The following is a 27,886-nucleotide window of genomic DNA, read 5'->3' on the forward strand; positions in this document are numbered from 1 at the left end:
TATACCCTTTTCCCAGCTTTCTCTCATGTCAGCCTCTTATATCATCATAGTGCTTGTCAAAACCAGAAAATCAACATTGATACATTACTGCTAACTGAATTCCACTCTTTGTTGAGATTCCAGTAGTTTTTTCCACTAATATCCTTTTTCTGTTCTAGGATCATCCAATCCAGGCTCATGGGGGAATGTAAAAGCATTAGTGCTTAAGACTATTCCTGTACACATGTCCTACTGCATATAAGAGTTTCTGTACAGTGACCCCTGGGCTTGCTGGGGCACGGGATACATTACATCTTTAATTGTATTCAGTAAGTCAAATTTTTCTCCAATGTGACTGTCCCAATTTTACCTATTATGAGTTCCCATTGCTCCACCTGATAGGAAATTTTAAAAATTTGCCATGCTGGTCAACATGACAGGATGTCTATGGTTTAAATTTGCATTCTCTTGTTATTGTGGCTTGGTCTCTTTTTATAGGGTCCCTCTGGGATGAAGTGTCTCTTCATAGCTTTTATTTTTTTAAATCAAGCTATTGCTTTTACTTGTTTTTAAAAATAATTTTTGAAAAAAATAATTTTTGAATGCTAATTTTTTGTGTTATATGTCACAAGTTATCTTCTTTGTCCATAAAGTGTTAAATGTTTGTCAAAGGATGGGAAGATACTGATTTATTCCAGGAGTGTAAGTCCTGTTCTTTAAACTCCCATGAACCAGGATCCCTGAGTGGCGCAGTGGTTTAGCGCCTGCCTTTGGCCTAGGGTGAGATCCTGGAGACCCGGAATCAAGTCCCACATCAGGCTCTTTGCATGGAGCCTGCTTTTCCCTCTGCCTGTCTCTTTCTCTCTCTGTGTCTCTCATGAATAAATAAATGAAATCTTAAAAAAAAAATTCCATATTCTAAAATGTTTGCTATATAAGTAAAAAAAAAAAAAAAAAAAAAACTCTCCTAAATTGAAAGGTGTTTAATTCCTGTCTTTGCAGAACTTACAAGGCGTTACACAATCCATGCCTAGTATACCCTTTTCTTTGTCCACATAGATGCAGCCACATTGGTCTCTGTTATTATTCAAATGGATCCACGTCTTCCTGTCTCAGGGCCTTTGCACTTGCTCTTCCACCAGCTATTTTTAAAATCTTTTCCTTCAGGTCTCTGCTCAGTGTAACTTCACCAGAGAGACCGTCACTGACCTGTTATCAAATAGCATCCTCTGATAATCTCCGTTCTCTTTTCTTCTTTAAAGTATAACCACATTGCATTCTAAATGTATTTTCCTGTCTCCTACTGGAGGTATGCTCTTCAGTCCCAGAGTCACTAAGCTACCTGTGGCTCTACTCAAAATGTGACTGCTCTGGATTAAGATGTCCAGACTTTCCAAAAAAAAAAAAAAGGAACTTATTAAAAATTTTGTATTGATTACATGCTGAAATAACATTTTGTGTTTTTTTTTTACAATTTTATTTTTTGACACACAGAGAGAGAGCATAAGTAAGCAGTGGTAGGCAGAAGAAGGAGAAGCAGGCTCCCTACTGAGCAGTGTGACCCATGCCAGGCTGGATCCCAGGGCCCTGAGATCACGACCTGAGCCCAAGGCAGGTGCTTAACCAACTGAGCCACCCAGGTGCCCCAACATTTTGGTTTAGGTTGTACTATTAAAGCTAATTTCATGTCATTGCATCCTGTATCATTTGGACAGCGCTGCTGAGAACACAAGCTCGAGCGGGAATGTGCGTCTGACTCAGACATTGCTCCGTCTGCTCTATCTCAGATCAGAAGCTCAATAAATATTTGCTCAATGAAGGAATCCAAAAGTAGAATGCTGGTCTTTTTCTTATCCTCTCTGTTCCGTCCGTCTAACCCAGGGATCAAAAAAAAAAAAAAATCAAATCAACAAAACTTTACTGAGATATTATTTCCATAAAATCCAACCTTTTCTAGTGAATTCAGCACGGCGTGCAACCACCGCCGCTCACTTCTAGAATCTTTCCATCACCCCAATCAGATGCCCTTATGCTCCGGTACGGGGGGGGGGGTCCCCATTCCCACCCAGGCGCCTGCAAAGCTGCTCTCGAACTCCTCAGATGGTCGGGGTTCACTTCCTAGGGGATGAGTTGCCCGTCTTGGGGGCTCTGGGGTAGCACCCTCAGGCCACGGCTCACCCCGGTCCCATCCCTCCGCCCAGCAGGACCCAGCGGGGAGCTGGACCCCCACCCCCACCCCCACCCCCGGCACGACGGGGCCGCGTAGCCGCATCTTCCCAGCCCACCGAAGAGCAGGTCTTCGCGGCTCCCGCTCGCGCCGCGGCTGCCTCGAGGGACCCCGAGACCCGGCCGGGCGGGACCCCGCCCTTGCAGCCCCCACCGCGGGCCACCGCAGCTCGGAGCGGCCGCTGGGAGCCCGAGTCCCCCGCCGCTGCGTTCTAACGCCGCCCTCCAGGAACAATGGCCGGAGCCGACCGACTCCGGGCCTCCGCGTGCGGGTGTCGGGGAGCCCGGAAGGCCGGCCCCTCGCCACCCCCGTCCCCGCCCCCGCCGCAGGCCCTTCCCGGGCTCCACTTTGACTCTCTCCCAGCCTCAACTGCCCCCCTCGCAAAATGGCGACCAACCGCCTCCTTTCCCGCCTGCCGTCGGTCACCTGACCGCACCAAGCCCCGCCCCTCGCGTGGCCCCGCCCCCTCCCGTCCGAGGCCCAATAGCTGCGGAGACCTCGCCGCCGGGCGGCACGCGCCGGGAGCCCGGGCGGCGCGAGGGGCGCGCGAGGCCGCCCTGGGTGTCGTGGGGGGACCCGCAGCCACGCACGCGCGCCCCCGCCGCGGGTGAGCGGGCCGCTCCGGGGGCGGGCTGAGGTGCGCGTGCGCGCCCGGAGGCGGGCGGCGCGAGGGGGGCAGGGGGCCGCTGGGAGGCCCGCCCGGCGCGAGGCTCGAGGCCGGCGCGCGAGCCCCCGGGGGCGGGTAAAACCCGGTTGCTGCTGCCCCTGCCCCCTCCCTTTCCTCCCTACCCCCCCCTTCCCGCCCCTCCTCACTTTTCAACCCCTCCCCCCCCTTAAAATCTAATTCGTTTATATATTTGTTTTTTAGGGGGCCCATCTCCCTTTCGAGGAGCGCAGCAGGCGCGGCGGGCGCCCCTCACCCCGCGTCACGCACGCACCTTCTGCACCCCAACAGCTCCGGGCCCCGCTGCACCCCGCAGGCCCTTCGCCCTTGGAGAAGGCTCTCCTGGGGGGGCCCCTGGCCCACTGCATCCCCTTCCTTACCTCCCCCGCCCCGCAGGCCCCAACTGCCCCCTCGCAGCCCCCCCCCGGCTCGCGCCTCGGGCCCTACCGACCTCGGCGCTTTCTGCACCGCGGCCTTGCATTCGCTCTAGCTTCCAGGCCTTCTGCTAAAAATCACCTTTCCTCCTGAATAGGGGACCCGAATTTTTCTTTTAGGATCTTCCAGCAAAACCAAAAATCTCTTCTCTTCTTTGATTATACCCTTCAACCTCCTTTTAGAAACTTTCTCTAGCAAAAAAGAATATAAATATATATATATATTTTTTTCTTTTCTGGATTTTTCCTCCATTCAGGATCTCTTTCCAGCAAAAATTTTCTGCCCACCAAGAGCCCCCCTTTTTGTCCTATCTTTCCACTGATAGCAGAGGAGCTCTGTTCTTCCAGTTTCTCATGTAATACTTGTTTTTCCAACGCTCTTCTCGACCTCTTCAGCAAAAATCCCTTTTTTGTCCATCACCAGTTTTACCCCAATTAGGCTTTTCCCAGCAAACCCCTCAGGTCCCTTCCCTAGGAAGGAAAGTAAGGAAAAGACAAAAATAACTCCCTTAACTGCAAAACCCTTTCCCTATCTAGATCTCCCCAATTTAGTATTGCTTCCTTCCTTCTTCCAAAAATTGCCTGTCATCCCCACAGTTTCACACCTGTGTGCTTGCTTCTTTGGGGACCCAAGTTCTGAATGCCCCTTCCTTTCCACCAGCTGCTTTCAGGACACAAGAAGTTGGATGAGTGTCCTGAATTTGCTACCCGGAGTTCCAGGAGGAAATATCCAGTGGTCTGACGGTCACCTGAACCCCCTCCCTGTGGGTCCTAAATTGGGCCCTCCTGTTCCCTGGAGATTCACTCATTTGTTCTTCTCCTGGTGAGTTTTCCCCTTTGCCCCTGTCCACAGATCCCTTCTTTGTCAGGATTCCTTCCTTTCTCAGAAGGATTTCTAATTGGCCCAAGTCTCTGTACCGATGATGAAACCATTATAAGTTTCTGCTTTGTGAGGTCAGATAAGGAAAAGGTTATGTATAGTGCATATTGGTAAATGCCTGCAGTGTGATGAACCAAAGGTCACGTGCCCCATCTAAGTGATACCAGTCAGTGGAAATGCCAGGACAGTGTTGCCAGAACTTTAAAAAAAAATTGTTTTTGAGAAGAGACACTATATTTATGTCAAACCTTTTGATCTGTAAATGGTGACAATGAATTTAATAGGTATTTAAAGGCAGTGTGGAGCCCTTACAAAACATGCCAGCTGGCCACCAGTTTGGAATATTTGGTTTAGGGTTTCTTTCTGTGTAAGACTTGCATACACAGATACTCACCCACTTGGGCACATGTGGATGCAGGACTTTTCCTCTTTACAGCCACAGTTCTCTAGCTTTTTGATCTTAGGGCTCCCCCCCTTATATTTAAAAATCATTGAAGATCCCAGAGAATTTGTGCACGTGAACTCTATACTGCTGATATTTGCACTATTAGAGGTTTAATACGTTTTTAAAATACTTATTCATTTATTTATTTATGATAGTCACACAGAGAGAGAGAGAGAGAGGCAGAGACATAGGCAGATGGAGAAGCAGGCTCCATGCACCGGGAGCCCAACGTGGGATTCGATCCCAGGTCTCCAGGATCAGGCCCTGGGCCAAAGGCAGGCGCCAAACCGCTGCGCCACCCAGGGATCCCTACTTATTCATTTAAAAATAAGTGATAAGCTTATTATGTTAACAAAATTGACTATTTTAAATATTTTTTGAAAGATGATATTTCAGAAAGAAATTTCGTGAGAATAGTGGCATTGTCTTACCTTTTGGAGTCACCTAGAATCTTATTTCTGCTACTGCATTCAGCCTTTTGAAATATTCCCTGTAGCTTCTGGAAAGTCTCACTGAGAATGAAAAAGGCAGGTAATGTCTGAATATTATTATGAAAATAGTTTTGACTCGAAGAATCCCTGCAAGACTCTGAGGACCCCCCAGGTTTCCCACCCCCATCCGCCTCACTTGGAAAACCTGCTGTTCTAGATGTTAATGCTTATTTGTATTTTATGCTAGGATCAGCTTTTGGAATGAGAAGGCTTGAGGTCTCTTTTCCTCCCTTAGTTAATTCTATGTGAGAAATTTTCTTAGAAAGCATAGTCATAGTTTTCTGATTCCTCCTTGTCTTCTATCTAGTTCTTAATGTGAGCTGTAAATCTGTTCTTTTAATGAGCAGAAGAGATGAGTTACCCTAATGGTTTAAATTATAATGGTTACATGATCAAGGGAGGGAGTGTTCTTTGGTTGTTCAGCTTAGGAAAGGACGTACGGCACATGGGGCAGGAGTCCCAGTCTCAGGTGTGGAATCCTACCATAGATGAGTGGTTACATGTGACGGTTTTGACATCAGAATACCCGGGGTTGAATTCTAACCTTGATCTTGGGCAGTTACTTAACTTCTCTGGGCTTTATTTACCTCATCTGTAAAAACAGGGTTAAGAACAGAGGATGTGCCTCAAAGGAGTGTTGTGGGAATTAGATGATCCATAAGTGATTCCAGGAGTGCCTGGCATAGGACAAAGCCTCAAGTGTGTGCTGCTATTGTTGGTATCTATATTGATCATAATTATAGGGGCCAGACAGGAAGAAAGCAAGGATCTTTGGGAACATCTGTTCAGAAATGGCAGTTATCCCTCATCTCTGTCCTACTAATAACTATCACGAAATGCAAAATCTAATAATTTTCAAGAAAAGCCAGAAATTAATATATCTAGTTGAAATCTCCCCATTAAAAAAAAAGTTGGTGAATGGGACGCCTGGGTGGCTCAGCAGTTGAGCATCTGCCTTTGGCTCAGGGCATGATCCCTCCCTGTCCAGGAATCGTGTCCTGCATCAGGCTCCCTACAGGGAGCCTGCTTCTCCCTCTGTCTGTGCCTCTGCTTCTCTCTGTGTGTCTTTCATGAATAAATAAATAAAATCTTTATTTTTTTTAATTTTTTTAAGATTTTATTTATTTATTCTTGAGAGAGAGAGAGAGAGAGGCAGAGACACAGGCAGAGGGAGGAGCAGGCTCCACTCAGGGAGCCCGATGTGGGACTCGATCCCGGGTCTCCAGGATCACACCCTGGGCTGAAGGCACATGCTAAACCACTGAGCCACCCGGGATGCCCATAAATAAAATATTTATAAAAGGGGATCCCTGGGTGCTCAGTGGTTTGGCGCTTGCCTTCGGCCCAGGGCGTGATCCTGGAGTCCCAGGATCGAGTCCTGCATTGGGCTCCCTGAGTGGGGCCTGCTTCTCCCTCTGCCTGTGTCTCTGCCTCTCTCTCTCTCTCTCTCTCTGTGTGCATATCTCTCATGAATAAATAAAATCTTTAAAAAAAAAAAAGTTGGTGACTAACCCTGTTGCAAAAAGCACTGTGTAGGCCAAACAAAACAAGACTATAGTTGTGATAATGTTTGGAGTAGGAAAACAAGGCAAGGACTTGCATAGCTGGGGTAGAAGCTGCAAGTCTCTCATATTTCCCAGCTTCCAACAATCTGACCTTACTCGGACATGATCATTGTCTCCCTGGTAACATTGATGCAGAGAGGGAAAGGAGAAGATGGTGCTTGAGGGGAAAAAATGAAAGAAAGAAAACCAGACAGAATAGTAGGCTGGGGCATTTTTTTAAAGAGGAAAAGAGGTGGCCCAGTGGAATCCTCTCCCTCAATAGCGAAAGGAACGCAGAGAGCTTTCTCTGATCGGAGATAGTTCTGTGCTGGGTAAGATGCCATGAGAAGTATGGACACAGAGGCAGAGGAACAGCCATCCTAGAGCTTGTGGTCTGGGGAAAATAGAAGAACCTGAGACAGAATTAGACTCTGAAGCCGTCTGAGGTTAAGCGTTCAGTGACCTGTCAGACAGGTGCTTATGGCATCTGGATGGAGGGAGAGGTAGTCTCAGACTTCAGATGTTGGAAGGGGCCCCTTCAGCCTGATGTTGAAAGGTTTCATTCAGTAAAGCTGAGTAAAGAGAGGCTGGTCAAGGGAAACTGTACAAATCAGTCATAAAGGAAGAGGTCTCCAGGGGCCTAGCAGGGCATATAAATGAGTAAGGTAGGGAGGGTGTGAGAGATTAGGCAGTGGTGAGGACTCTGGCAAACTGGAGAGTGCCTACTCTGTCCTAAGCAGCAGCACTTCTCAGCTCCAGCCAGTTGCTTCTTTTCAGGAACAGGGACTCAGGGTTGACAGAGCCTCAGATCTTTTTTTTTTTTTTTTTTTTTTTTTTTTTTTTTTTTTAATACTAGAACTCATTGATTTATTTGGAGTAGGATCTGTGCCCAACACAGGCTTGAACTCGTGGCAGGGAGACCCAAGAATCCCACCCTCCACTGACTAAGCCAGCCAGGTACTCCTTTTTCAAGATTTTTTTTTAAAGATTTTATTTTATTTATTCATGAGAGAGACAGAGAGGCAGGTTCCCTGTGGGAAGCCTGATGTGGGACTCAATCCAAGGACTCCAGGATCAAAACCTGAGCAAAAGGCAGATGCTCAACCACTGAGCCACCCAGGTGCCCCTCAAGATTCTTTCTTCCTTTTTTTTTTTTTTTTTTTTTAGATTTTATTTATTTGACGGAGAGAGAGAGTGCACAAGCAAAGCAAGGGGAGTAGCAGAGGAATAGGGAGAAGCGGTTTCTCCCCTGATCAGGGTGCCCGACATGGGACTCGATCCCAGCACCCTGGGATCGTGACCCGAGCCGAAGGCATACGCTTAACTGAGACAGGCAGGTGCCCCTTCCCCTCAAGATTCTTAAATAGAGAGGATCCCTGGGTGGCGCAGCGGTTTAGCGCCTGCCTTTGGCCCAGGGTGCGATCCTGGAGACCTGGGATCGAGTCCCACGTCGGGCTCCTGGTGCATGGAGCCTGCTTCTCCCTCTGCCTATGTCTCTGTCTCTCTCTCTGTCTCTCTCTATCATAAATAAATAAAAATTTAAAAAAAAGATTCTTAAATAGAAGTTGTAAAGCCTTACTTCAATGAAAAGTCTCCAGATCTGTGGTGAGCGTCCAATATGATAGCTGCTAAGCACTTGTAGCTATGTAAATTTAAATTTAACAAAAGCTCAATAAAATAGATAATTTAGTTCCTCGGTTGCATCTCCTGCATTTCTAGGCACTTGTTAGCTGCTCAGGGCTAGTGGCTGCCACCGGACAGTGCAGATTTAGACCGTTTCCATCAGCACACAAAAATCTTTTGGACAGCGATGCTGTGTCCAAAAAAAATCTGACAGATTTTTCGACTTGCTGACAAAAAGAAAAATAATCAGATTAGCTACCGGTGAAATAAAACATCTTGATAGAAGCAGTTAAGTGTTTAAGATTGTCCCTTTCCATCCAATGACTCGGTAAATGTTATTTACCTGTTTGTGTACCTGTTGCTGCAGGCTAGAACAAATGGCAGATTAATTTCCCAAGAGGCTGTAGCATTTCACAGGAGAATCACTGTTTGCTCCTGCTCCCACCAGTCATAGAATGACATGCCTTTCTTAAAAGAAAAACATTAAAATTGCTTTGGCTCCCAAGCGTTGGCTTAAATTGTTTTTTAAACTATTAAACAAGGCATAAACGATGATAAAACAAGGCATATGTTTCTAAAGCTTACAGTTTTTGTGGCACTATAAAGCCAAAATCAATTTGCAAATGAAATGTAAAACAAGGCAACGAAACCAGTGTAATTCAAATTACAAACATGAGTTTAGTGGGAGGGGTGCTATTTTGATGAAACGGAATAGCTTCTTTGAAACAAACATCTTACTGACTGCTGCACCATCCTGCTGTGGGTTTAGCAGACCCTGTGATGTCCTAGGTCCCCCATCTCTTTCCTCTCAGTTACAACTGTAAGACCTCTGTTTGTACCACGATGTCTTTTGGCTTTTAGGTGACCCCAAAGGCATTATTAGGAGCTCAATCCACCTCTGTCCTCTTCTGATTAGCCTGTGGCAATTAAAATCATCCTTTTTTGGTATTGGTGCGATTATAAGCATACCCTGGGTGTTGAAATCAAATAGTAGTACTGGGTTATAAGGTAGTAAACCAGTAATCCACACAGACTGATTTTCTTCTCTTAGGTTATTCTCCAAGTGAAAGCACAAAATTAGAAAATTCTTGGAAAGAATTGGGAATGCCTGTAAGGTTCCAAGTGACCACAAACCCTGCCCCACAGGGATTATCGGGGAGCCCTGTACATAGAAGGTGCTAAAACTTGTTGAATTGAATTTCTCTGTTGACAGAACAAGAGCAAGTTCAATATTGGCTGAGGGGGTTTTGCTTTACTAACTGGAAAGGATGTAAATATCAAAACATGGCCTTTGGACTTCAGGCTTGCCTGCCCCAAGTGGTAATAAGACCAGTTTTCTCTGTGGACTCTGGGAGTATGCTGGGAAGCAGGTGGTTAGGCCTGTGGGGATTTCTGCCCTTATCTGGCACCTTTCGTGCTTTCTAGATTAATTGGTGTAATGCAGTGTAAATTTATTTGTGGTGAATTAGTATGGTGTAGTGGGTAAGAATCCAACTGTAAAGTCAGAATATCTGGGTTTAAGGTATGGCTCAACTCCTTGTTAGGCATGTGACTATGGACAAATTACTTAGTGTCTCAGAATCAATCCCTTTCCTTCTTTCTACAATGGAGGTAATAAAGCACCTACCTCTGGGTTGTAAAGTGAGTGAATTAATGCATGGAAAGCTCTTAGTGTGATACCTGAGAAGGAGAAAATGCTTCATATTTTATTTTATGAAATATTACTTCATATTTGGTTTAAACAATGCTATTTTATTTTATTGGTTTGTTTTTATTATTAGAATTTACAAAAAGAGATGGCTTCTTTCCTCTTTGGAGTACTGAAGAGAGTTTATTACAGCACTGTACAAGAAACTTCAAAATAGGCAGAAAAATTCATTTTGCCTCAGAATAAAAATTTCTATGGTCCGCACTCCCATCTTTGCAATTTAGAAACCCAAAAAGCTCTGACAATGCCACAGTGTCCTAGATCTCATTTGGTGGGCAAACCTGAACTCATCTGTTACTCTTTACAGTATTTATTACATTTACTCGAGTCATCGTAGGTGTGGATGCAGAATTAATGATTTGGTTACCAGGTGCTGCCCCAGAGCCACTGAAGTTTACTTAAAATATAGTATTTGCATCGATTTACCCCCGTATTTTAGATCTAGAGTTGTACTCTTGTGGGCCTGTATTCACCTTTTGAGTTCCCCCGATAGGCTCCACACATAGACACACAGGTATAGATGCATGATGTGAAGTGCAGGTGTTGTGGGCACAGCTGTTCTATTACATTTCAACACAGAAAGAATGTTTTAGAACAGTAGAAACCAATAGTCTAGGAATCTAGACCTAAACTCCAGTTATTCTAGGATCCACCAGATTTTTTTATCAGCAGGTCATCAACATTTACTCAAAGTTTAGGTGAGGACAGAATTATTCGTAGTAGCTCAAAATGGAAACAGCCCAAATGCCTATCAATGAATGAATGAAGAAAATGTGCTATCTGCAGACTGTGGAATATTATCTGTCCTTGAAAAGTAATGAAGTAATTGTGCACACTGCAGTGTGGATTAACCTTGAAAATGCTATTCTTTGTGAAAGCAGCCAGATGTAAAAAGCTAATATTGTTTGATTCCATCATTTATATGAAATGGTTGGCCCTCTCGTTGAGTCACACTTTGTTTCTCTGCCTTGTAATTTTTTTGTTGAGAAAGTGAACATTTTGAATATTATAACATGGTGACTCTTGGAATCAGATTTTCCTTCCCCCTACCCTAGCATTTGTTACTGCTACTGCTTACGGGTTAGAATGTTTTGTAGACTCTTTTTGTAGACTATATTCTTTGTCATGTGTGGTCAGCGAAGTCTGTGTTCTGTTAGTTTGTGGTCAGCTAAGATTTGGCAAAGATTTCCTTAAATGCCTGGAGCCCAAATGTATCTCCCAGTCTTTGCACTTGGGCTCTGTGTGAGTGTAACTTCTGCACTCAGTGGGAGTTACATCTCTGCCTTCACCTTTACTTCCTGCTTTCACAGACAAGGTCACCCAGAAGTGAGAGCTTAGAGCCTTCGTGAGTGTTTTCTGAGCATGTGCCTGCCCTGGGCACATGGCCTTCTCAATTCCCTAAAATAATGTGGATGGTTTTTACTTATGTAATTTAATTTATTTTATTTTTAGTTAATTAGAGTCCATGGTTACATTAAGATTCACTCTTTGTGTTGTGTAATTTGTGGGTTTTGGCTAATGTATAATGTCACGTAACTACTGTTACATGAATCACACAGAATGGCCTCACTCCCCTCAAAGTTCTTCCTGTGCTTTACTTATTCACCCCTCCTCCTTCCCCTCGAACCCTGGCAACCACCAGTCTTTTAGTGTCTCTATAGTTTTGCCTTTTCCAGAATGCCATATGGTTGGAATCATAGAATGTGTCTTTTCAGACCAGCTTTTTTTCACTTAGCAACACACAATTAAGGTTCTTCCATGTCTTTTTGTTGCTTGATAGCTCCTTGTTTTTTATTGCTGAATAACATCCTATTGTATGTATGTGCCATAGTTTGGTTATCCATTCTCCTATTAAAGGACATCTTGGTTGCTTCTAGATGTATGCAGCTATGAAGAGAGCTCCTATAAACTTCTGTGTGCAGGTTTTATGTTGACATATGTTTCCAGTTCACTGGGATTGATACCAAGGACTGTGATGGCTGGACTGTATGGCGAGACCATGTTTAGCTTTGTAAGAAACTGCTGGCGTGGAAGCTTTTTGAAGCCCTTCCTCTTCAAAGCCTCCCGTTGTCCAGCTCTTCCTCCCTGGCTTTCAGTGGCATGTTTGTTCTTGGGCTCATCGATATCCTTTGCCCTGGGCTGCAGCACCTGCTTCATTGTTTTTATTTATTTATTTTGAGCATATTGAGTTGAAGTATAATTAACATGCGTTTATATTAATTGTGGGTGTACAATATTGCCTTTGACATTTTCAACAAATGTCATCCCTGTGGCTGTGCCCTGAGGAAGTTCCAGGTTAGGCAAAATCCAGGTAAGACCTTTGTATCCTCCCTTCAGGAGCCATCTGACAGGTCAAGACAGACAAGCTCAGCAATGTAAGAACAAGATTATCTCTGTTCCTTTCTGTACCAGAAGATTCCACCAGAATGTGGTTTCTGTCTTCAGAACCACTGCTAGGGGTGGGGGTAGTGTGGGTGATGAGACAGAAGTAGGTTAAAATGCCACAGCGTCCTCCTACCAGGTTTCATTCACCTTTGTCTTGCTGAGGGTCCATTTGTTTGCTGCAAACCTTTGACTGTTTTCCAGAGTTCCAATAAAGTTGATTTTTTCATTGTTTCTGCAGTGGCATGGGTGTGAAGTTTTTAAATTATTAGCTCAATCTTTTTCCTTCCCATAGGGCTATGCAGAGAGTCTGTTTCCTCTTGAGTCAGTTTGGTAACTTGTGTCTTTTTAGGAATTGGCCCATTTATCTTGAAGTTGCCTAATTTTTTGGCATGCAGTTGTTTGTAGTAACCCTTATAATCTCTATTTTTGTTCCCACTTTAATTTTGAATTTTGGTAATTTGAGTCTTTTTTCTCTTTTTTGGGGAGTGGGATAAATACTAGTTCAGATGTTACGTAGTTTATTCCTTTTTTTTTAGGTAGTTACACTTAGATTCTTTTAGCATACATAAAGTACAGAGTTAATCATTGTCTTTTCATTTCCAAATGATTCAAAACCCATATTAGTCTTTTTTTCCAAGATTTTATTTATTTATTCATGATAGACACAGAGAGAGAGAGGCAGAGACATAGGCAAAGGGAGAAGCAGGCTCCATATGGGGAGCCTGATGTGGGACTTGATCCTGGGTCTCCAGAATCACACCCTGGGCTGAAGGCAGGTGCTAAACTGCTGAGCCACCCAGGGATCCCCCATATTAGTCTTTGAACTGAGGTCTATGAGCAACTTCTTTAAAAAAAAAAAAAGATTATTTATTCCTGAGACACACAGAGAGAGGCAGACACATAGAGGGAGAAGTAGGCTCCCCACAGGGAGCCTGATGTTGGAGTCAATCCCCAGACCGGGACCACCCCCTGAGCCAAAGCTGATGCTCAACCACTGAGCCACCCAGGGCTCCTGTATGAGCAATTTCGTATGCCTTGTCTGAAAGGGTCATTGTTGTGCCCTCTTGAATACTAGTTTTCCTGCATGTGGAGTTCTGTGCTGGCTCTCCCCCTTCCATTATTTGCTGGAGGTGTTATTCCTTGTCTCCTAGCCTCCGTTCTTCCAAGATATTTGCCATCAGGCTAGTCATCGTCTCTTGGTAGGCTGTCTCCCTCTTCTTTCTGGTAGTTTTTAGGGTTTTCTCTCTGTCTTTAGTGATGAGTGGTTCTACTGCTGTGTGTTGAGTGAATTCATTTTTTCTCCCCCTGCTCTGCCTTGCAGTGGTTAGTCATTAACCATGTATCTTTAAGAATTAGGAGCTTTAAGTCTGGGACCCTGTATCCCTGCAATTCTGGAAATTCCTCCAATATCTCTGTAAGATGCCATGTTTTCCAGATCATTTGGCTGGCTTGGTTGAGGGAGCCTGTGATTTTTTATCTTGGGGCTGAGTTCAAGCCCTACGCTGGGTGTAGAGATTACTGAAATATAAAATCTTAAAAAAAAAAAGGATGTAGTGTCTTCTGTATTCTCTCCTCTTTCTGGGATGTCTATTGGACGTTGTTAATTTTTTGCATTTGCTTCTCCATTTGTACTGTCTCAGCTTCTCATTCGTATTTTCCATTTCTTTATCTCTCTGTGCTGAGTTCTAGGGGAATTTCCTCAGATTGCTCTGCCAGTTTATTATTTCTCTCTTCAGCACTGTTTTTCTGTTGCTGAACCCTTCCAGTGAGCTTTGAATTTAAATGTCTTCATGCAAGTTTCACTAGTTTCTTTAAAAAAAAAATATTTGTTCTTGTCCCATACTGACTTACTCTTTTTCTCATGCTAGGTTTTATTGTCTCTCATCACCCTATTTCCTTCCTAATTCTTGGAGTACCTCTTTAGGCTTGTGTGCAGTTTTTCTTTTTTTTTTCTTTTATCTTTTTTTTTTTTTTGAAGATTTTATTTATTTGAGAGAGAGAGCATGAGCTGGCAGGGGGAGAGTAGAGAGAGAGGAAGAAGCAGACTCCTCACTGAACAGGGGGCCCATTGTGGGGCTCAGTCCCAGGACCCTGGGATCACGACCTGAGCCAAAGGCAGACACTTAACCAACTGAGCCACCCAGGTACCCCTTCTTTAAGTTTTCTCATTGCTGCTGGCACATGGGGTTTTTACCTGTCTCTTGAGCTTGGCTATATATTAAAAATTATCTTCTGTCATATTTCTCTGTGTTTATAGCTGGAGAAAGAGGTCAGTTCTGTCCATGTTGCCGGAAATCCTTTCATTTATTACTTACAACAACCTTATGATGGAGGTACTCTATGCCCAGTTTACAGATGAGGAAACTGGGGCTCGTGGAGCTTAAGTGACTTGCCCACATTCACATGGCTGTTAAGTGGCAGAGAACAGACCCAAACACAGGTCTGTTTGAATTCCAAGTCCGCGCTCTATCCACCATGCTGTATTGCCATCTCATAATTTTAATTCCTCCTCATTCATTTTTAGGAATTAGACATCAACAAGAGCTTTTCCTCCCTGACTCCTTACACGGCCTTGCTTGTTTGGAGAGTAGGTCTTAGCCAAGACCTGGCAGTGGAGAGCCATGGACCAGTACAGCCTTGGGGACGAGGGTGCCCTTCCTCCAGAGATGCATCTCCCTTCGTTTTCCGAGAGCCAGGGACTCAATTGCAGCGACACCCTCAACCGGGATCTGGGTCCCAGCACACGTGACCTGCTCTATGCTGGCCTGAGTGGTTTGGACCTGGACTCCAGCCTCCCCACGCCTGACATGCCCAGTGAGGCACTGGAGGACAACTTAGATACCCTGTCCCTGTACTCCGGGAAGGACAGTGACTCCATGAAGCTGCTGGAGGAGTATGCAGATCCGGAATCTCAGGCTTCCTTACAAGGTGAGGCTGTCCACCTGGGTCCGAGGGCCTACAGGGCTGTGTGAAAACCCTGGTGGCCAACTATGAGATTGCTTCTGCACGGAGTGGATAAGAAAATATTTACCTTCCACAGGTGAATAGGGAACAGGGGACAATCACTTTCTTTTTTAACTTGGGAATTGTTTCCAGTGTTCTAGTCAAGGAAACTGAATACTGATCCTAAGAAATAATGTTGAGAAACTTGGCCGTTTCTGAATGTCCTAATCTTGTGTGTGATGTGGGCAGACCTTTGAGTTCACAGGAGACTTCCCTACCAATTACATCTCAGAGGCCCCTTTCACATTTTCAGAATGCCCTGGGATCCTGTCTGTCTGCCACTTGGCTGTCTAACCTTCCCCAGCCTCAGTATCTTCATCCGTGAAGTGGGGGGATGATAATGCCCACTCTGCTTCGCCTCAGAGTGATAGCAGTAAAAAGCAAGAGAAGAAATGTATGTAAAAGCACTGTGTGGACTGTAAAACATGGGACAGATGGTATTTTCATCCATATCAATAGAGTTCATCCCTGACAGTCCATTGATTTAGTTCTAAGTTTCTCTCTTCAACAGCAGAGGAGCAAAAGGAGAGCTGATGGAATGGCGAAAGGCCCTGGTACAATTTTCATTTGGTTTTTTGGTTTGCTTTCAGGGTTCCCTTACAAGATAAATCCGACCTAAAAATTTTTTTTAAGATTTATTTTTTAATAGAGCACATAAGAGGAGGGGCAGAGAGAGAGAGAGAATCTCAAGGAGACTCCCCACTGAGCCTGACTCCGTGTTCAATCTCACAACCCCGAGATCATGCCCTGAGCCAAAATCAGAAGTCAGACACTCAACCAACTGAGGCACCCAGGTGCCCCAAATTAGATTTTTGCTAACTCTTTTCCTGGGTTCTTGGGTAAGTAGCTTAGATGGGTTGACTGAGCCAGAGCTTTTCTTTTTTTTTTTTTTGTTTTGTTTTTTTTGTTGTTGTTTTTTTGGTTTTCTTTTTTAGATTTTTTTATTTATTCATAGAGACACAGAGAGAGAGGCAGAGACACAGGCAGAGGGAGAAGCAGGCTCCATGCAGAGAGCCCGACGCGGGACTCGATCCAGGGTCTCCAGGATCGCGCCCTGTGCCAAAGGCAGGCGCCAAACCGCTGCGCCACCAGGGCTGCCCGAGCCAGAGCTTTTCGATAGTTAATTCATACCACATGCACGGAGCACCACGTCCATGATGGCTCTGCAGAACAGATGTTAATGTCAGGATAAGCAGCTCAGGAAATGTCCTGAAAACTTGCTAAAATGAAAAACTCATGAAGCCTCCTCTCCACACAAGACGCAGTAGACTAAGGGTCAGCCTTATCACTATGTTGGAGTGATAGCTGACACAAAATCCTAGAATCATGGGACATGTGCAGTGTTTAGGCACTGGGCCAACCCCAGGGAATATGGGATTAGGTGCCTAGCCCTGGCCACAGGAGCTACCTGAAAAATGCTGGTAGTGTGAATATGGGTGCATTTTGCTGAACAGAGAAACCATGGCTTTCATTAGGTTTTCATGGGGGTCTGTGTCCCTGTCCGTGCATTACAAATCATTAACCGACCTTTTTTTAAAAATTTATTTTATTTACTGATTCATAAAAGAGAGAGGCAGAGACATAGGCAGAGCGAGAAGCAGGCTTCCTTTGGGGAGCCTGCTACAGGACTCTGTCCCAGGACCCCGGGATCATGCCCTGAGCCAAAGGCAGATGCTCAACCACTGAGCTGTCCAGGTATCCCACAAATCATTAACCTAGTTCATTTTTCCTAATGTATTTTATTTTATTTATTTTATTTTTTAAAGATTTATTTATTTATGATAGAGAGAGAGAGAGAGAGAGAGAGAGGGGCAGAGACACAGGAGGAGGGAGAAGCAGGCTCCATGCCGGGAGCCTGACGTGGGACTCGATCCCGGGACTCCAGGATCGCGCCCTGGGCCAAAGGCAGGCGCCAAACCGCTGAGCCACCCAGGGATCCCCTTTCCTAATGTATTTTAAACTTGAATTTTTTTTATATCTCATAAAAACAGGAGTCCACTGTATATTAAATTCTAACTCCTTATACTTCTCCAGCTTAACTTCAGGCCAGTGTAACACTTGTATTCATTTTCCCAATTAGGAAAATAGTACACAGTTACTAATGAAAACTTAGGAAATAGAGAAAAGTAACATCAGGAAAGCTCCCCAGTCTGGCTCCCACACGTAGATTTTGAAAAACATGACTGAAGGCACTCAGAAAAACATGGTTTTGCTCAGGGGCAGTGAATATGTGATGCAATTTGAGGTTTTTTATTTTTTTATTTTTATTTTTATTTTTAAATTTTTATTTATTTATGATAGGCACACAGTGAGAGAGAGAGAGGCAGAGACACAGGCAGAGGGAGAAGCAGGCTCCATGCACCGGGAGCCTGACGTGAGATTTGATCCTGGGTCTCCAGGATCGCGCCCTGGGCCAAAGGCAGGCGCTAAACCGCTGCGCCACCCAGGGATCCCAATTTGAGGTTTTTTAAAAGTAGTGTATTTGCTTTCTTACATAAAGGTCTTCCCTCATCATCATAAATTACTCCATAGTGCTCTTTGTATTCTTGTTTCTTAGACTGTTTGCGTTTCTGTGAACAACTTTTTTATGTGTTGAGTTTCCTTTTTTGGCCACGTTCTTTGAACATATTCCTTCAAGGAGGTTTGCCTGTCAGAGAACATACACCGTTTTTTCTTTTGTTTAGATTTTATTTATTTATTCACGAGAGACAGAGAGGGGCAAAGACACAGACAGAGGGAGAAGCAGGCTCCATGCAGGGAGCCCGATGTGGGGCTCAATCCCAGCACTCCGGGATCATGCCCTGAGCCTAAGGCAGACATGCAACCACTGAGCCACCTAGGCATCCCAATACACCGTTTTATAACATATTTGTAACACTGCCTTCTGTGAGCATCAGGCAGCTTCTCAGGCCAGTGCCTCTGCCTGATTTTCAGTGTCCTTGTCAAATTTTTGCAACATTTGGTTTTCTGGTTTATTTATTTTTAAATTTTATTTATTTGTTAGAGCTCAAGCAGAGGGAGAGGGAGAAGCAGACTCCCTGCTGAACAGGGAGCCCTATGTGGGACTCCCATCTCAGGACCCCAGGACCATGACATGAGCTGAAGGCAGATGCTTAACCAACTGAGCCCTGGGCCCTTGGATTTTTGGGTCCTGCCCCTGGCAGCACCCCAGAGAAGTGGAGGTTTCTGAACTTGCCATCTCATGAGGCAGTCTGAATCCATTTTGAGGACCACTCTAAAGAGCAGGAGTATCTTCCACTGTTGGTCTGTCCAATAGATGATTGTGGAGTGTCCATGAGTGCGAGGAGGGGAATGCTGGGAATAGCAGGAGCCTGCAGAGTCCTCGCATCCATGGCCCCTGCATTTCCAGTGATTTGAAATCAGCTTCTCTTTAGTCTGGAGGAAAGCAAACCTATCTCTGTCCCTTGGAACAAAGCAGAAGCAGTCTGTTCCTTCCCTACTCACTGGCCCTGGAATAATTGACGAACCCCCTTCCTCCCATTCCTCAGGTGAATGATTTTAAACATACCTTTTATCATTTTACCCAGAGGGACACAGAAAACATGGAAATGCAAATGCATTCAAATACACAAAAAGAGTAAAAGAAGAGGCCCACAATCCTACCAGTATATGCCATTCTCTCAGCTTGTTTTCTATTCAGATTTATTTGTCTTTTTGTGTTTTGTAGCAGGTTACTGTTTTCTCAGTGAGTAGCGCGGCGTGAACGTCCATTTGTGTTGGATGTTTTTCCATAGTTTTATCTTTTTTTTTAAGATTTTATTTATTCATTCATGATAGACATAGAGAGAGAGAGAGAGGCAGAGACACAGGCAGAGGGAGAAGCAGGCTCCATGCAGGGAGCCCGACGTGGGACTCGATCCCGGGACTCCAGGATCACGCCCTGGGCCAAAGGCAGGTGCCAAACCGCTGAGCCACCCAGGGATCCCCTATAGTTTTATCTTAAATGCTGTTCTAGACCACTCAGACCATCAAGCAGTCACCTGTGTGCCCTTTTATCAAATGTTAGGTTGTGTCTAAAGGGAATCCAGGCAGTGCTGCTGTTAACTACTTTGCCAGCTACTTCTTTGTATAAATCTGTGTATTTTTACTTTAAGATCCCAGAGGTGGAATTGGCTGGAAGAAAGGATTTATACTTTCCTAAGGCTTTAGATTGTATTTTTCTGGGTTGGCCTTCTGAGAGCACCATGGGTGGCCTGGCCCATGTTGGTCAGTCACCTCCTCACCTCCATGTCCTAGGAGTGCTTCAGACAGCTGCTGTCCCTCTGCATGGCCTGGCTGGGATCTCTTCTCTTTCGCATCCTTTTCTCTATGCCCAAGGTGGCTGAAGCTGGAAGACGCTGTCCTGACCCCAGTGGGTCATGGCCCCAAGACTTGCCGAGTGCCTTAGCCATGCCCTTTGTCATCCCCACATGTCTGTAACCTGTGCTTTCTCCCTCTGTTTAGACCTGGGCCTTGGCGTGCTCAAGATGCCTAAGGAGGCTGATGAAGGAGGCAGGGCTACCTGTGGGAGTACCAGGAAAGGCAAGCGGCAGCACACTTCCCCCCAGAACCCGCTTCTGGACTGCAGCCTCTGTGGAAAGGTGTTCAGCAGCGCCAGCTCCCTTAGCAAGCACTACCTGACGCACAGCCAGGAAAGGAAGCACGTTTGCAAAATCTGCAGCAAGGCCTTCAAGCGCCAGGACCACCTGTATGTGGGAGCACGGTCAAGGGGCCAGTGGGGAGTGGGCATGCTCCCACTTCCCTTAACGCCCTCCCAGGCAACCAGGCCTGCCCTCAGCTGGGGTCCCCTCCCACTCCCAAGATGGCTGTGACCCCATGTGCAGATGTACCTCTCTTCTCCCACTGCCAGTGCTCCTGAGCCCAGGGCTCGCTCCTCCCAGAGCAGATCACTTTTCCCAGCCCCCATGTTCACACCAGGGAGGAAATCACTGCCTCAATTCTGCAGGCAGGACCCTTGTGGGTTTCAGGACACATAAGGGCTCACTCCCAAAAGAATTTTGTCACACAGGGAATTGGGCTAACTTTAGAGAGAAATGTTTTGGAGGCCCTGGCAGGTGTCCGAGGAGAATGGATCTGCGTCTCATGAGGAGTGTGGATGGGAATAACTCAGGGGCCTGAGAGATTCTGAAATGCCTGTTTATAGAATATGTTAGTGGAGCATTAATTTTTTTAACTCCATTTTGCCCTCCTAAACTCATGATGTAAAAAATAAAGCCCACTTTAAGAGTTAGCCAGAATTCCCTTTGTTCTCAGTATCTTGGAAAATCATGAGCTTTTCTTGCTAATGAGGCAGGAAAGGCAGACTTTTTTCAAACTAAGAGACTTGCCAGTGGTAGATGGCAAATCCTTGCATTTTTAGGATGCACCTAACTATGGTTGGGGCTAGAAATGGAATCTCCCGACTCCTCCTCTGCAGCTGCCCTCAGATGGAGGCCAAGGCCAGCCTTTGAGGAAGGGCTGTATTATTTACTGGAGATACCCCATGTGTCATGTTGATTAGACCATCCAGGGAAGGGCTGTTGGGAACCCAGAGCAAGACTTAGGATATATTAATGTACATAGAAGTATGATATAGATGTAGTACATATTTGTATTCATTTATAATTGCAGAAATTACAGAAGGCACATTTGACTGCTAGAAAGTTTTTACTGATGGGCATCTGTAATTTTTTTTTTTTTTTTTTGCTGGAGTGGGTTCCAGGTAGCTGTCTCCTTAGAGGAGTGCTATGGGAAGGCAAAGGCTCCTTTGGCTAAGGGAATGGTTATCCTGAAGATAGCATCTCCTTCACTGTGTCCTGCAGAACCTTGGTCCTCAAGGATGCTAGGAGGGGCTATTTAAATAAATGGTTCTGTGGGCACATAGGTTTGAGAGATATGGGAGGTTAAAGAGATGTCTCTCTATGCACTATATAGCTTTTAAATTTGCTACGCTGAACCTCCAAGGAGCAAATGGTGTTTTTTTTTTTCAAAACTTCCTTGCCAGCTGAGCCCACGTCCTCAGGGAGTGACTCTGGAGGACTGGTGTTCCTTGGGAACTCACTTTGGGGAACTCCAATCTGGCTCTCATTGATTTTTTTCCCCTCATATAAGGGTTTTGCTCGAAGGTGAGGGAGGGGAGCACCCCTTGCATTGCTTTGCCCATAAGAGTGGCTGCCTGGGTCTTTCCTCAGGGAGGCTCAGTGTAGCTTCTGATTGATGGGATGGATGCACCGCCACCCCCTGGGGACACACCTGGGGTTCTGTGTGTGGTAAGGGGCAGCTGAGAAACCTGCTGACTGACTTCTCTCGTGTGACTCCAGGACTGGGCACATGCTCACCCACCAGAAGACCAAGCCCTTCGTGTGCATCGAGCAGGGCTGCAGCAAGAGCTACTGTGACTACCGCTCCCTACGTCGGCACTACGAGGTCCAGCATGGTCTGTGTATCCTAAAAGAAGCCCCCCCAGAAGAGGAAGCCTGTGGGGACTCCCCCCACGCCCACGAGGGGGCCAGCCAGCCTGCACCCGCTGGCCTGCGATCTCTGGTGCCCCCAGAAGCCAGGTCCCCCAGCTCCCTCTTGCCCAACCGAGACCTCCTGCGCTGTATTGTGAGCAGCATCGTCCACCAGAAGATCCCTTCTCCCGGCCCGGCCGCCGCGGGGCCCTCAGATGGCAGTGAGGGGAGGAACACAGCCTGTCCCTGCGCACCCTCTTCCGGGCCCTCCTCCTGCACCCCAGGTGGCATCCCAGTGGCCCCTGGAAACCTGGGCATTGACGTTCCGGAAGAGCCTCGTCCCCCAAGGAAGGAGCCTGCTGCAGCCATGTTCACAGCCGTCCACTCAAGAGCAGTGGAGAATGGGGGCACTGACCTGGCTGAGTCTGAGCCCCCTCTGCTCCCAGTGCCGCCCACCCTGGAGGGGTGGCCTGAGGGTGGCCCCCTACCTGCCTGCCTGCCTCTGTTCCGAGCCCAGACGGTCCCCACCAGTTCCCAGCCAGCCAGCCACAACTTCCAGTGGCTCCGGAACCTGCCCGGCTGCCCCAAGAACAAAGGGAACAATGTGTTCATGGTCCACAAGCCCCCGTCAGTGCCATCTCGGGAGGGCTGCGAGTCAGCCCCTGGCCCCAGCAGCACCTCCCCCGTGGGGGAACCCTTGCCCAACTCAGGCCCCAGTCTGGAGGACGCGTTGCCCTTCCCTGCCACGCTCCTGAAGGCACCTGGGGAAGCCTCAGGGGACCCCAGATATGTTGGCGGAGAAGACGACTCCTGGGTTTCCAAGAAGAGCAAGTTTGACTGCGACTCCTTCTTGCGGCAGAACCCCGGGGAGCCCAGCCTCCCAGATGCCCAGAAGCCCAGCGGGCTCCCATCGGATGCCACTCCACTCTTCCGGCAGCTGTTCCTGAAGTCCCAGGAGTCTCTGGTGAGCCACGAGCAGATGCAGGTGTTCCAAATGATTGCCAAGTCCCAGCGGATCTTCTCCCAGCTGCCGGGGCCCGAGGGCAAGCAGGCTGCCCTGAAGCCACTGCCGGGGCCATGGCCGCAGCAGCCCCCACCACCAGCAACTCCTGTTGACTCTCTCCATGCTGGCCCTGGATACCCGGAGCCAGAGGGGTCCCCAGGCCGCAGGAAGAAAACCACGCCCGGGTTCCCCAGAGAGGCCTCTCCGGGCGGCACCAGACGGGACACCAAGGGAGGACCAAAGGTGGCCACTGCTCCGCTGCCCCTCACAGCGGCATCATTGGACCCTCCTGGGAATCCAGACATCTCCTCTCTAGCCAAGCAGCTGAGATCCACTAAAGGGACCTTGGACTTGGGGGACATCTTCTCCCCCGGGGGCCCCCGGCAGACCCAGTTAGGTGGGGAGGAGACCCTCGGAGCCCCGCTCCCTGGGAAGCAGGCCCAGGCGGAGAATGGCCCAGCTTTGGGGGCCGGGAAAGGCGAAAAGAGCCAGGCCTGCACCCGGGGCGGAGGCTACAGGCTCTTCTCCGGCAACCCTAGGTCCCAGCGCTTCTCAGGCTTCAGGAAGGAGAAGGTGAAAATGGATATGTGCTGCACGGCCTCCCCAAGCCAGGTAGCCATGGCCTCCTTCTCATCAGCTGGACCACCAGCAGAGCCACCCCAGGACTCCAAGTCCAAGCTGACCATATTCAACAGAATCCAGGTACGTGGGCCCTGCCCTCATGCCACCCCCAACCTCTGACCCACCTGTCCAGGCCCCAGGCCAGAGTCTCCTGCGTCCCATGTGTGACTTGCTTCTGCACCTATTGGTTGGCCAGGCATTGTGTTTGATCCTTGGGGATCCTCCTCCAGAGCAGATTTGCAGAGATTGTGGCTCTTCCTGTCACCCCCTCCCCCGAAAGAGCCAGAATGAGGTCTTCAGCATTGTCAAAGATCCTTCCCTTCCCACCCCATCCCCCTGAGCTTTTTCTGCTGGCTTGCTTTTTGCCTCTCACTTCCTTTTGGATTGCCCTCCTTAAATTCTTCAGGGACCATAAAGGTAGAGTTCTGCCCCCGTAAATGTTCCTGCGCACGATGCCCTGCCTCTCCTGGTGGGAGTCTCGGTCCCGATGCCAGCCAGCGCTTGTGGAATGGTAGCTCCGTCCTTGTGGGTGGCATCCACCAGGTCTGGGTGCAGAGAGGTGGGCCATCCTTCCTTGTGACGGCCCGGGGTCCAGCACCCTTCCTGTCACCCCAGAGCTGTCTTTTTCTTCTCTCTCTCTCTTTTTTTTTTTTTTTTGACAGCACACATGATTTAATTCACCATGTTGAAGTGTACTCTCCAGTGGCTCTCAGTATATTCACAGGATTGTACATCCCTTACCACTCTTTGCCAAACGTTTTCATCACCCCAAACAGAAGCCCTGTACCCTGAATTGTCCCCCCAATCTCTCCATCCCTCCCGACCCCTGGCAACCATGAATCTACCTGTGTCTATGGGTTTGCCCTTTCTGGACATTTCACGTGGTTGAAGTCATACACTATGTGGCCTTCTGTGTCTGGTTTCTTACACTTGGTGTGGTATTTTCAAGTTTTGTCTGTGTTCTAGCACCTGTCAGTGCTTTGCTCTTTTATACAACTGAGTAATATTCCACAGTATGGACGCATCACGTTTTGTTAATCCATTCATCAATTGGCATTTGGGTTGTTCCCACTTCTTGGCCATTGGGAATAGTGCTGCTGTGAACATCTGTACACCAGTTTCCATTCAGACATAGGTTTCCATTTCTCTTAGGAAATGCTTAAGCGTGCAATTTCTAGGTCATAAGGCAACTCTGTGCTTAACCGTCCGAGGGACTGCCTGACTTTTCCAAAGTGGCCACGCCATTTAATATCCCCACCCACAGTATAGGAGGACTCTGCTTTCTCTGCATCCTCACCAACCCTGGTGGTTCTCCAGGTTTTTGTATCCCAGCCATCCTCCTAGGTGTGATGTGGTATTGCATCACTGCTTTGATTTGTTTTGCTCCAGTGGCTAATGCCACTGAGCATCTTTTCATGTGCTCAGTGGCCATTTGTAAATCTTTTTTAAAAAAGATTATTTATTTATTTATTCGTGAGAGACACGGAGAGAGAGAGAGAGGCAGAGAGAGAGGGAGAGAGAGGCAGACACAGGCAGAGGGAGAAGCAGGCTCCATGCAGGGAACCTGACGTGGGACTCGATCCCGGGTCTCCAGGATCACACCCCAGGCTGAAGGTGGCACTAAACCACTGAGCCACCCGGGCTGCCCCCCATTTGTAAATCATTTACACTAAGTGTCTTTTGGACCCTTTGCCCATTTTTAAATTGGGTTATTGGACTTTTTCTTATTGAGCTGTATATGAGTTCTTTATATATCATGAATACAATCCCTTGCCAGGCCTGTGACTGGCTGTGATTTTCTCCCATTCTACCATTGTCTTTTCACTCTCTTGATGGTATCCTTTGAAGCACAGCAGTTAGAAATTTTGATGGAGTCAGATTTGTCAGTTCTGTCTTTTTGTTTTGGTCTTATCTGGGAAACCAGTGCATCCTCTAGGGTCATGAAGAATCACACCTATGCTTTCTTCTCAGAGTTTTACAGTTGTAGCTCTTGTATACTTCCTTTCCAACATGTTGGCTTACATGTATTTTCATCTTTAGGGTGGAAATATCTACCGGCTCCCCCATCCGCTGAAGGAGGAGAATGTGGCAGGTGGATGGTAAGTTCAGAAGCCATGCCCTGCACACCCTGGGGGAGCTCAGCCCCTCAGATTCCTCAGGTGGCCTTTATGCCCTGACCCTGGGTCACCCGAGTTCTGGATACTTTAGTCTTATTTTTTTTTTTTTGTAAATTTATTTTTATTGGTGTTCAATTTGCCAACATACAGAATAACACCCAGTGCTCATCCCGTCAAGTGCCCCCCTCAGTGCCCGTCACCCATTCACCCCCACCCCCTGCCCTCCTCCCCTTCCACCACCACTAGTTCGTTTTCCAGAGTTAGGAGTCTATGTTCTGTCTCCCTTTCTGTTATTTCCTACCCATTTCTTCTCTCTTCCCTTCTATTCCCTTTCACTATTATTTATATTCCCCAAATGAATGAGACCATATAATGTTTGTCCTTCTCCGATTGACTCATTTCACTCAGCATAATACCCTCCAGTTCCATCCACGTTGAAGCAAATGGTGGGTATTTGTCGTTTCTAATGGCTGAGGAATATTCCATTGTATACATAAACCACATCTTCTTTATCCATTCATCTTTCGATGGACACCGAGGCTCCTTCCACAGTTTAACTATTGTGGACATTGCTGCTATAAACATCGGGGTGCAGGTGTCCCGGCGTTTCACTGCATCTGTATCTTTGGGGTAAATCCCCAGCAGTGCAATTGCTGGGTCGTAGGGAAGATCTATTTTTAACTCTTTGAGGAACCTCCACACGGTTTACAGTGAGACTGAAGAAGGAGAAATTAAGGAGTCAATCCCATTTACAATTGCACCCAAAAGCATAAGATACCTAGGAATAAACCTCACCAAAGAGGTAAAGGATCTATACCCTAAAAACTACAGAACACTTCTGCTTTAGTCTTGAAGAGGTATGTACCCAGCTGTGAAGATTTGTGGTATCCTGTCTCCGCTTCTTAGGGTTCAAGAGTTATCAGTGGATCAGACTTAAAAATGAAAAAGAAAAAAACAAAAGGAAATTAGTGATGGGGACAGAGTCCCATTCTCCTGTTCTTCCCTCCTGCCATGTCTCCTCACAGTAACCAGCAAAATGGGGGTCCTGCAGACTGGGCAGAGCCAAGGAGCACTTATGTCTGCAAGAATTGCAGCCAGATGTTTTATACAGAGAAAGGGCTGAGCAGCCACATGTGTTTTCACAGCGACCAGTGGCCATCACCTCGAGGGAAGCAGGAGCAGCAGGTGAAGGGGCGCGCGCAGTAGGTTCTTGCTTTCAGGGTTTCTGGCAGGCTTTTTGGGGAGTAGGTGCCTGGATGTCATCTATCTCAGGATGCAGCTGTCCCCCTGGGGGAAGCCTGGGCAGGGGTTCCAGGAGTCAGGGCTGTCCGGCGCTTCAGGCCAGAGCAGCTCTTCCTGTCCTGCCTACTGGGAATCTGAAAGAGCCTTCTGTCTTCTGCATTTAGGTGTTTGGCACGGAGTTTTGCAAGCCACTGAGACAGGTGCTGAGGCCAGAGGGGGACGGGCAGAGTCCCCCAGGGGCTAAGAAGTCCTTGGACAACACAGCTGCAGCCCCTTTGGCGATCCCTGTGTCTGCACCTGTAGCTCCAGCAACCCGACCCATTGGGAGCGCTGCCAAGGTGGGTGCTGGTCAGTCCACTTCCTTCCTGCTGCTTCCCCTACCTGCCGGTGGAAGCGGCAAGGGAAAGCACAAACCAAACATCAAAAAAATGTCTGAGTCTCAGGAAGCTTGCTTTGCATGTTCAATCAGTCATTAACATCCACTGAGCTTCCCTGGTGCCAGCCTGTGGACTTGGTGACCATGACAGCCCTGGGCCTGCCAGTCCGGTAGAGTCAGTGGACCTGTCCCCAAACAGTGATGCCCCAGAGCGCAGGGAGCTGAGAGCATCCCAGAGGGGCCCCAGGGACTCAGCCTGAGGAGATCAGGGAGGTCTTCCTGGAGGAGGGTGTGTTGCAGCTGAACCATGGAGGAGAGGAGGAGTAGGCCTGGCAGAGAGGAGGGACTGCATGGAGGTGAGACAGAGCATTGTAATTTCAAGTGACCAGTCTCCCCAGCCTCTACTGGAGGATCCCACCAGGCAAGCCCAGGCTAGCCTTGGTGGATGAGGTGCACGGATGCCTTGCCCGTCTCACAGGACCTGTTGCTGTTTCTTATTCTGTGATATGGCTGCACTGTCTCTGGCCCCCACTCTGTGCGAGCCAGGGCTTTTAACAACTGAAACCAGCCTCCCCTGTTTGCACATTCCTCTGTGTCAAGGCCTCTTTGAGGGCACAGATGCATGGGAGGGCTCCAGCCTCGAATGTCACCAGGCTTAGTTAGGATCTGGGGTATGGCTCAGACATAGTAGC

General features: G+C 47.3%; 1 protein-coding gene and 1 long non-coding RNA gene across 5 annotated transcripts in view; one reads left to right on the forward strand and one right to left on the reverse strand.

The window, feature by feature from the left end:
- Window positions 1–1,505: 1,505 nt before the first annotated feature.
- Window positions 1,506–9,348, reverse strand: LOC111097671. Of its 2 annotated transcripts, none has more exons than XR_005354545.1 (5): window positions 9,257–9,348; window positions 8,631–8,755; window positions 8,244–8,514; window positions 5,061–5,141; window positions 1,506–1,851 (listed from the first exon to the last, which is right to left on the reverse strand). It is a non-coding gene; the product is annotated as an uncharacterized LOC111097671 (long non-coding RNA). The 2 variants fall into 2 exon arrangements; XR_005354544.1 differs by having other exon boundaries at window positions 8,631–8,751; window positions 9,257–9,346.
- Window positions 2,769–27,886, forward strand: part of ZNF541 (zinc finger protein 541) — a 45,523-nt gene continuing 20,405 nt past the window's right edge. Inside the window, exons 1-8 of one of the 3 annotated variants that reach the window (XM_038528427.1) lie at window positions 2,769–2,813; window positions 3,966–4,127; window positions 14,905–15,308; window positions 19,848–20,091; window positions 21,704–23,540; window positions 25,500–25,558; window positions 26,602–26,761; window positions 26,983–27,156. In XM_038528427.1, coding sequence (XP_038384355.1) covers window positions 15,002–15,308; window positions 19,848–20,091; window positions 21,704–23,540; window positions 25,500–25,558; window positions 26,602–26,761; window positions 26,983–27,156 — 2,781 coding nt within the window. In that variant the 5' untranslated portion in view covers window positions 2,769–2,813; window positions 3,966–4,127; window positions 14,905–15,001. Of the gene's footprint in view, window positions 2,814–2,907; window positions 2,949–3,082; window positions 4,128–14,637; window positions 14,821–14,904; window positions 15,309–19,847; window positions 20,092–21,703; window positions 23,541–25,499; window positions 25,559–26,601; window positions 26,762–26,982; window positions 27,157–27,886 lie in introns of those variants that run through there. The other 2 variants (XM_038528426.1, XM_038528428.1) reach the window with 2 other exon arrangements.

Source organism: Canis lupus, chromosome 1 (assembly GCF_011100685.1).
Source record: "Canis lupus familiaris isolate Mischka breed German Shepherd chromosome 1, alternate assembly UU_Cfam_GSD_1.0, whole genome shotgun sequence".
In the NCBI taxonomy this organism is placed as follows: Eukaryota; Metazoa; Chordata; class Mammalia; order Carnivora; family Canidae; genus Canis; species Canis lupus.